Genomic DNA, 9721 nt, shown 5'->3' with positions numbered 1-9721 from the left:
ACATCAGCACACCCCCTGAAGCTACAATGTTACAGTGAACATCAACACTGTTGCGGCCTTCAGTGGAACGTCATCAGTTATACGACGGAACAGCCAATCACAGTAGAACAAGGCGTCCCTCCGGCCGATCCATTGTACCACCATCAGCCCGAGTGTTTAACGGGGTATTTTCTTCCTCTGCAGGCTCACAGCTGAATTACAGCTGATGGTGTTCGTTTGCGTCGCCACTCCACTGATCGTCAGAGACGAAAACACGCTTGATAAAAATGGCTACTCATTAAAGCATACAAATCTGTAACAGTCCTCTACAAAATAAAGCACTCCAGTTGCCATGCACATCTTGTGCTGATGGCTCTGCAGTGCAGGCGCTAAGCCTCAGACATTTGGATTTGTAACTGATAGGCTCGGTATCAAAAAAGTGCTGCCTCATTCTTACAGTCACGTCTTCGTTTCAGGGTAACTACAAATAGCCATTCCTCATTACAGGAGCAGATTAGAAGACACATCTGTTTATGTGTGTGTCTCATATTCATATCAAGCACGATGGTGTAGTGGTTAGCGCTGTTGCCTCACAGCACAAAGGTTCCTGATTTGATTTCTCTAGTCAGTGTGGGGTTTGCCCCATGCTTGTGTTCTCCCTGGATCCTCTCACAGGTTGGGTTTGCTGGCTAAACACATTTGACATTTTTTTAAACTATCTCCAAACTTTATGTCCCAAAACTCAATCTACAAACTACAGTATATGAACCAAACATCTGACTCTTCTGGTAAAACTCACAAAAACCAAAGTTTTACCTTTGCTCAGATCTGCACAGTGTCACCCAGCAACCATATCACCCACACTTCAACAGAAAAACAAAAACAGTGCTCAGAAAATGCAACTTGAATTTTTCTGTGGCAGTTCCACAGAAATTACAAAAGTATGAGATAAAATCAGAAGTAGGACCTCAGCTTCCGTTATTATTATTATCTAGGGATTGAGAGTAACGTAGTTTCTATTCTCTGTATGTCCTGTACATGTGGCAGAATTGACAATAAAGCTGACTTTGAGTTTGACTTATTACAGTGTGATGAACTTATGTCCTCACTTACATAAGAAAAAAAAAACAGAATAAAGCATCTGGTAAAGATTTGAGTTTTATTTATTTTGTATATGTCATAAGACTTCATACCTTACTTGTGGCCTGTTTCACATTTTTCTCATCCATCATTATAAGAATCAAGTATAAATAGTATGTTGAAAAAAAGAAAAATGGAAAAAATTATGAACAAAAACTGGGGAAAAAATTTCACTCAGGCAAATTTCAGGCACTCACAAGAGGTTTGGATAAATAACAAAAAGCTTTTATGTTACTGGGCTGAAGACATTAGAAAAACACCTTTGTTCCTTTCCATGAGAGTTCCTGTTATTTCTTTAAACATTATGTTAACTTAGAACAAAGTGAAATGAGAATAAATCTAAGAGACTAGCACTGCCACTGAAAGCAAAGTCTAGCACAGTTGCTCACATTTCATCTGAAAGGACTCCTAATCTAACTCGTCCTCATCTTCCTCCTGTGCTTCTCAGATTTTTTCCTTCCGTTGCTGGCATCAACTTTCAGCTTCCTCCTCACTGGCTTGAGCAACAAGAGTGAACGATTTAGTGTTTAAGTGAAATCTGAGCACAGTTGCGTTTAACTTCTGCTGGAACGCATGACAAGCTACTGCGAACAACTCTGGGAACTCTGCTGTGTTTGCCCTATTTTTGTGGATTTACCTTTTAGCGTTGCAGATAATTGAAACAATCTTTCAAAGTCGATACAACTGCAAAAATCAGGTGTTTGTCTCTCTGGAGTCATTAGATTTCAACATTTTTCAATTTTATCTGTCGTTCCATCTAAGAAATAGTTGTTTTACTACAGCATGTCAGCCTTGACTCTATGTCTAATTTATAACATAGAAACTTCAGCAGCGCTTCTTTTTACATATAAAACAAACAAACAAAAGACAATTGCAGTGACATGTATGTGACATGTCACTGCAGTGGTCTGATGACTAATGCAACCACTCAGTGGTTTGCAGACCGAAGGATTACCCTTTGACCCCTTGATAGCAGTATGACGCATACAATTAGGCTCAGACATTTAACATTGATCCAGTTTACTCCTGTGAACATCGATGAATGAGTCCTTTACCTCTGGTTTAGTTCTCTACTGCTAATGCGTAGGAGTGTGAGGAGCTCCGGGAATATCAAATGTCCTTGTTAGAAAGACAAGATGGCTAGACTTCCCCAGACAGATAGTTCAGGGTATCTTCGATCTGCGGTGATTCTGGGAATGTTCAAGGATATAAGGAGTTCTTTTAAACGTCACGAACACAATATTGTCCTCATATGCAAGCTGTTGTGTTCTGCAGATGTTTCCATAGACTCCCAGTGTCTGTGTGCAAAAAGCAGGCTGTTAAATCCTGTTATTCTAGGACATGGGGGCAGAGGATTTTAATCTGGGAGCTTTGTTTTTAAACAAATCTTCCAAACGCTAAAAAAAGAAAAGAAAAAAGACTTTAAAGGCCTTAAAGATGCAAAATTACCATCTTGGTCCCTCCAGCTGTCCTTGGAGCTACTAAAGCTCAGCTACACTTCATGCTTCGAGCCTATATTTAGTTCAAGCACAGAAACATTTAAACCCTCTCTTCATGAATCCACATGAAAAAGCACAGGCTTGTTTTCAGTATGTTAATATGACTCGTTATAGTGAGAAGAACAGATAACACAAGGTTCAGGTTTCACGTTTTAATAACAGATCTCCATTTACAAACAGTGACGTCATTCAGCTGCTTTAACTTCCATCAGAGCAGGCATAGAGTGTGTGTGTGTGTGTGTGTGTGTGGTGATTAATGAAGAATGAATATTTCAACATTAACAAGCACACAGGAGAAAAACACGGACATATTAAAGTGGTTTGACTTGCTTTTCTTCATCCTGATGAAAAGATTTGTGGAACGCCGTTTGTTCCCTCAGTGCTGAACGTCTGCAAGTCTGGATTTTAGCGTGTGAGTGTGTGCGAGTGTGTGTGGGGGGTTACATGTTGTTTACTCAGGGCTGTTTGTTTTCTGTTTGCTGCCTGCACAGTCTGAACACAGAAATGAACAGAGGTCAGTGAACAACACTCAATTTTCTGATTTCAGCGCCTCAAACAAACACCAGTTGCTGCAAATCTAAAACAAAAAATTTCAAATTTTTCACGCTGCTCTCCAATGTCACCTCTGTCAGCACTCACTGCTTAAACCGTTTCTTCCACTTAATGCGGCACAAAAACGCAACCAAATCCTGCTTTTTAAAAAGACAGCTCTCAAACGAACTGAAGCCTCTCTTATTGCTGAATGTTTTATCTTTTATCCCAGTGAGTGTTCAAGTCAAGAATGTGCTGATTTCTAAATAAGCTCTTGCACTGCAGGATTCATTTTTGCCTCTTTGTCATGGATGGAAACACTGCGAGGAGACGTCAGAGGCACTGCGTTGTTACAGAAAATCTTGAAGCTGCATTAAAACGAGTTTTAACTTGTGACTTTATTGTACTTCTCCAATAAAATTTGACACTAATTCTGCGCAACAGAGAGGACAAACACACAGAGAGACTGTGATCTCTAAAATCATCAAGTTTAAAGAACCAAAACCTTTACAAACCATAGAGACAAAGGCAAATCTCCGACTATATTCGAGTATCCAGGGAGTTTGGGAGGTTTTTGATGCTGCATTGTGAAGCAGGCTTAGTTCACCTGTAAACAAACACCTGGCTGTGAAATACTTAGTTTGAAGATGTTTTTGGAGAAGTTAAACCTGTTAAATAATCTGTGCTCTCATCAGTGTTTCAGGTGAAGGTCCAGATTTTCCCCTCGCACGTCGCGATGCGACATTAATTTGGCCCTAAAGCCGAGACCGACTCCACAAGCTCACGATGCTCATTCGAAGATACCCTCCTCGGGCGTGCTGTTGCTATGACGACAAGAATGAATTCACATGCTGCGACAACGGCGACTCAGACGCAAAGCCAAGAAACCGACGGTTTGTCTGGGGCTCCAAGGGCGCAACCTTGGCTCCTGCAGCGCGGGACGTTTGCTCAGCTATTTATAGGCAGACAGGTAAGAACAAGTTTAAGATCAAACACAGGAAGGCGCTGAATACTGACACCTGGTTTTGAATAAATCAGGCCAATAACCTGTTAATGAATACGCCGTTTCAGTTTAATTTGATTCTTGGCAACATCTGGCCCTGATATCGCAAAAACGTATCATGTTTACAACACAGAAGCATCAGTCAAAGTTTCAGTGTTAACTATTAATGCTATTCTCCTTTTCCTTATTTTCTGTGATATACCTAATGTTAGAATGCTGGGTGCTTTTATTAAACCTGGACAAAGGTTCAATTTATGAGGTCAGTGTATGTGTAGGAATCCCTGTAAACTAAAAACTCAGTAACAGTTTACTTTTTTTCTACCCTTGGCTCTGTATGAGGTCACCAAGTGAGGCTATTCCTTATATGGTCATCTCAGACAGAAGCCCCACCCACCCAGGGATTCACTCTTCAAATTGCGTCTTTATGACATAGCCAATCAGAAACTACTACTACTACTACTACTGTGTCGCTTTAAATACTCCGAGATACTAAAATTAGCAAATTTTTAAGTAGTCATGCACACAGCATCAGAGTGAACAGAAATACAGTCTGATTATGAGGGGAGGATGGTTAAGGTGCAGTCCTGTAGCCTCTAAATCAGCTGATTATAAGTTGTTACTACCAGAAATGTCTGGATTACAATCTGGGCTCAAACGTATCCTCACTACACACCATCTGGATCAGCAAAACTGAAGAACTAAAGTGACGTACAATCACATCTCTGTACTTTATCGGAAATATCAATAAAAATCTACTTTTGGAAGTTATGTGAGTATCATACAGGGAAGTGCAAGGATTCAACCAGGAATTATTTTAATACTAATAACACGCCTGACAGTTAAACTTAGTAAAAACTCAAACTCGCAAAAATGTTAATAATTGGAAGTTTTAAGATTGGCTCAATTGATCCCCAAGCAATTTGGAATTTTCTGGGATCTAGGAATTTTTGAAATTCCCGGAGGGGTAAATTTGCCCGTTGGCTTTCCATTTTCACAGATACAAATCAAGCTGAACCAAAAGAAAAACATTGTCTAGATGGTTTTGTGAAAGTATAGCTCCTTAATCCAGATGCAGATGTCCTTTTGGATCCCGGGACTCAGTGAATGCTAAATGTGAGGGAAACTTTCCGTCTTAGACGTGGTTTAAGCTTTCAGGCGCAGCTTTTGGCAGGTTTATGGCCGACAGTGAAAAATCAGACAGATTTTTGCTTTCTTTTCTATCGTCAGGAATCTGAACAAAGGCGGAAAAGCCAAGTCGAGAGTAAATTCAGTCACGCAAAGGGAACAAACTTCATCACGGAGATGTGCAATTATTAAATTCCTTCCAACTAAACGTGTGCAGTGAGTGTCGGGGGCGTTATGGGAGCCGTTTTGCCGCTTCAGTCAGATCGATAAACAGAAAGTACACCCCTGAATGTGGCAGCTAACAATGGACTGTGGATTTATTTTATGTGCAAATTCTTGCAAGAGGCAATTCAGGTGCGACAGGAGAGTCCATAACACAGAATACATGATGCTACACCAAGAGGGGGACTGTGTGTGCATGTGTGTGTGTGTTTGGAATGTGCAACAGTGTGCGTTTGTTGGTGCCAACGTTACTCATTAGGATGCATGAGGATTAGTGACGATTCGACTGATTAGCTTGGACAGTCAGCTGAAATGATTGCTCTCTGTGCTCGAGTCGGGTCGGTCACCCCGACACCAAAAACATCAGATTAAACCCAGACTGCTTTCAGGGAGAAACTCTATAACACAAAATAAAAACACATCGACATCTTCATGTTCCCTAAAACAGCAGACATTCGATTTATAACCGTCTCGTTTGTATGTACAATAGAAGGATCTTCATATATTAATAATCTTTCCTGCTTCGTCTTCACCTCATCATCGCTGCCGAGTCCCTACACGTTTGTCCGCTGTGTATTTATAGAGTATTTTCATTATTTACAGTATAAATTACTACACAGTCTTGTGATAAAATAAATAACATACATACAATGGCCGTGGCTTTTGCAGTGTCTTTAGCATGAAGGGGAAAAAGGGAGGGGTCCGATGGAGGAGGGCCTGCCGTTAGCTCCTTTGTTGCTTCAGGGTTACAGACCGAAGGATGAAGAATGCGGTTAAAGCAGTCTTTCTGCAGAGAGACACGAAGGAGGGAGGGCGGAAACAGTGGGAATAAACTGCAGTCCCACTTAGGGGGGGGGGGAAACTCTTCCTGAGAAACACTTTCCATCATGGACAAAAAGCTCATTAAATAATAAAACTTCCCAACTTTCTGGACTTAATTTTGGCTAATCTGCACTTCAAGACTGTCTCCTTGTGCACCTCTGTACCGCCTCCAGGCTTGCTGTGTGTTTTAGATCACTCAGTGGAAGTTTTCTAATAATGATTACAAACGTACACATTTGATGAGAGCTATCAATCCGGCTGCAAACGAGCAGTTTTCAGTGGAAGAGTCTGCAGAGTCCAGGCTAGATGGGAGCACATCAAGTGAGGAGTACGACCACGGATGATGATCTTCATTTTTTTCCAGGAAGCTGAGCAGCATGAAATGTGTGAACCAGGTTTAGAGGCGTAACATCCCGAGGACTCTGAAGGAGGAGCATTTCACCCACAGAAACATCATCTGTGCTCGCTCCCTGAACGGTCACCCTTTAGACTCTCTGAAGGAGACTTCCACAGAGAAATCTAAAAATAAAGCTGCCCAAAGAGACACATCCAGTTTATACTTTATCAGTGATGGCAAATTTAAACCAATTGATAAATGTTTTTTAAAATGGCCCATTTTAAAAAACTTCCACTTTGCTACAGTGGAAGAAATTCATGTGGAAAATGGGACCAGGTAGAGCTGACGTGCTCGAATAGTCCAGATCAGCAGAACAGTTTGTGAAATTTGAATGTTTCAACAATAAGGCTGGCTTTTTAGGTCCATCATATGGTCAAAAATACATGGACACCCGAACACTTCACCCGTATGTGACTCATACTCTGCTGCTGCAACAGCTTTTCCAACACATTAGTGGCGTCTAACACTGATTTCATAGTTCCAGTTGATCCTAAACGAGGTCTGGCTGGTTTCCACGCTGCTTTAAAACATTCCTCAGAAAATAAACAAAAGCTGCAGTAAAAGAAAACAAACAAACAAACAAAACAACTAAAGGGGTGTCCACATACTTCTGTCATATACTGATATGGTCTACTGTGGCTTAGTGCTATATTCAATGTGTCATTTGTTCCCAAGTTTTCCTAAATGAGTGTTTCAGGAAGAGTTTCCCACCTCTGAGTGAAGGCGTGTACAGAGTTATACTGAGGGTTAATACTGCAGTGGTAGGTCAGGTATAGTCTCTGGTAGTTGGCCCCAAATTCTGACATATTAGGACGACGACGACGACGAGGGAAAGGATGGAGGGATGAGTGCAAAGCTTCCCCTCCAGCTATACCACCGTGCCGCTCGGAGAGTTCCCGTTCTGTGCTGTCAGGTTCTGAACGGGAGAAGAAGAAAAACACAAAGTTAGGCGCACTGAAAATCCTCTCCTGTCTGCACTCAAACCGAACTTTACCCTGGTTCATAATTATACTGATAATTAAATAAGTGGGCAAACCAGACCCAGTGTCTGTTTAAAGGGTCGTATCAATACGCTAAACTCGATTCTGTTCAATATTAATTTGATCTCTTTATTAGATTATTGATGTGGTCCTCCACATCAGTCCCAGTTTCTTATATGAACTACTCTATAACTCCTTTTCCATTTGAATACTTGGATCAACTCGGCACGGTTCACCACGGTTTAGGTCATAGTACCTGGTACCTGCTCGCTGGGTTTCCACGCGATCCAAGCAGGTACTAAACTGCGACATCGTCAGACTGCATGCCACCAATTGGCTGGTCAGTAGCATCACTCGAGAGTCTGTTGTTCATGAAAATTAAAACCGCCATTTTTAAAATGGCTACAAAAAACAACACCGTGTTCCCACGAATTTGACGAAGCCACAGACCCAACAGCAAGTATATTCTTGTTCAACTTCTTTTTAGCATTCGTGTCACATTTTAATGACGTCGAGGGACGCTCAGACACGTTGATATGATGAAATATGATATGATATGACGACAACCACATTAGGTAGTACTGAATTTGATCAGTATCAATCTGAGCCGAGTAGTGCCGATCCGTGGAGAGTCAATCCGAGTAGCTACTAATGGAAAAGAGGCTTATGAAGCTGGGCAGGCCACAGAAGGTCCTTAAGCCATCAGCAGGACCAGTATCTGCTCCTCAGTGAAAGGAGGAACAGCATGAGCAGTGCCAGAGCTGTAAATGTCTCTGACCAAGCAATCAGAAACAGACTTCATGAGGGTGACCTGAGGACACGACGCCCTCTAGTGGGCCCTGTGCTCACTGCCCAGCACCTTGTAGCCCAAACTGCCATTTGCCATAGAATACCAGAAATGGGAGTTTGTGCTTTATACAGATGAGAGCAGGTTCACCCTGAGTACACATGATAGAGGTCAAAGGGTCTGCAGAAGCTGTGGAGAACCTTATGCTGCGTGTTACATCGCTCAGCACGACCAGTTTGGTGGTGGGTCAGTGACGGTCTGGAGAGACGTATCCATGGAGACCTGTAAAGACCTCTACAGGACAGGCAGCAGCACCCTGACTTAGGAGGATCTGGAAGTGAAGCCGAAACCTATCTCAGAAAACCCCACCACCTGTTTGACCTGCTGCGGGGTCAGGTCAATCAGGTACACACCTCCAGACTCACTAACAGCTTCCTCCCCTGAGCCATTCGGACTGTTAACAAACACCCCCCGCCCCACACCTGCCCACCCACCTCACCAATCTGAGCCATGGTCTGAGTAACCCTCTTCATTCAGGCCTCTCACACATGGACTCAATACTCAGACAGAGTCCTTTTGCACTGCTTCCCTTTCTCTTGCTTTGAATATATTATAGTATATATCTGTTCTGTTGGCCATTTATTCCTGATGTCTTTACTATTCCTGATGTATTTACAATGACAATGAAGGGCTATTCTATTCTACCACATACCCAGCCCATATCAGAGCACCTATCCAGCATGGTTAATTTTTTCCAATGAGAGCTGATGCGCTTTCAAACTGTACTTTTAATTTTTGCCTTTGCCAAATCTTTGATCTCAGCAGCAAATGTACACACTTCTTAGCATTCAACTTTTTTAATAACACACCTGCTCCTTAAAGTTCAGAGAACAGACAGATTTAGTCTCAGGTGTCTGTTCGGCCTAACCTCCACTAATTCATAAGGCTCCTCGGGGCTAGTGTCTTCTGGAACATTTTTGGGCACCACTGCTATAGCAACACCATGCTAGGTTTCCTTCTATACATAATAATGAGACAAGCATGTCTGAGGGGCGGGAGTCAGCCTCCAATGATGATGAGCTACCTCAACAACCTCCAACAAACCACTGAACTCTGAAAAATATGCAAGAAAATGGTTGGTGCTGAAGGCGAAACAACAAATGTGTTTCACATAAATACTACCGTATTTTCACGACCATAAGGCGCACTTAAAAGTCTTAGATTTTCTTCAAAAAG

At 42.0% G+C, this 9721-nt stretch overlaps 1 protein-coding gene across 1 annotated transcript in view; it reads right to left on the bottom strand.

The window, feature by feature from the left end:
• Positions 1–2755: 2755 nt before the first annotated feature.
• The window catches only part of LOC102195538 (WD repeat-containing protein 20), a 19548-nt gene continuing 12582 nt past the window's right edge, over positions 2756–9721 (bottom strand). The window contains exon 4 of the mRNA XM_005744964.2: positions 2756–7634. Within this exon, the coding sequence (XP_005745021.1) occupies positions 7587–7634 (48 nt within the window). The 3' untranslated portion in view covers positions 2756–7586. The remainder of the gene's footprint in view (positions 7635–9721) is intronic.

Source organism: Pundamilia nyererei, unplaced genomic scaffold, assembly GCF_000239375.1.
Source record: "Pundamilia nyererei isolate P.nyererei 1_Seehausen unplaced genomic scaffold, PunNye1.0 scaffold00152, whole genome shotgun sequence".
In the NCBI taxonomy this organism is placed as follows: Eukaryota; Metazoa; Chordata; class Actinopteri; order Cichliformes; family Cichlidae; genus Pundamilia; species Pundamilia nyererei.
Note: the sequence above shows the minus strand (reverse complement) of the source record. Positions and strands in the feature narration are given on the sequence as shown.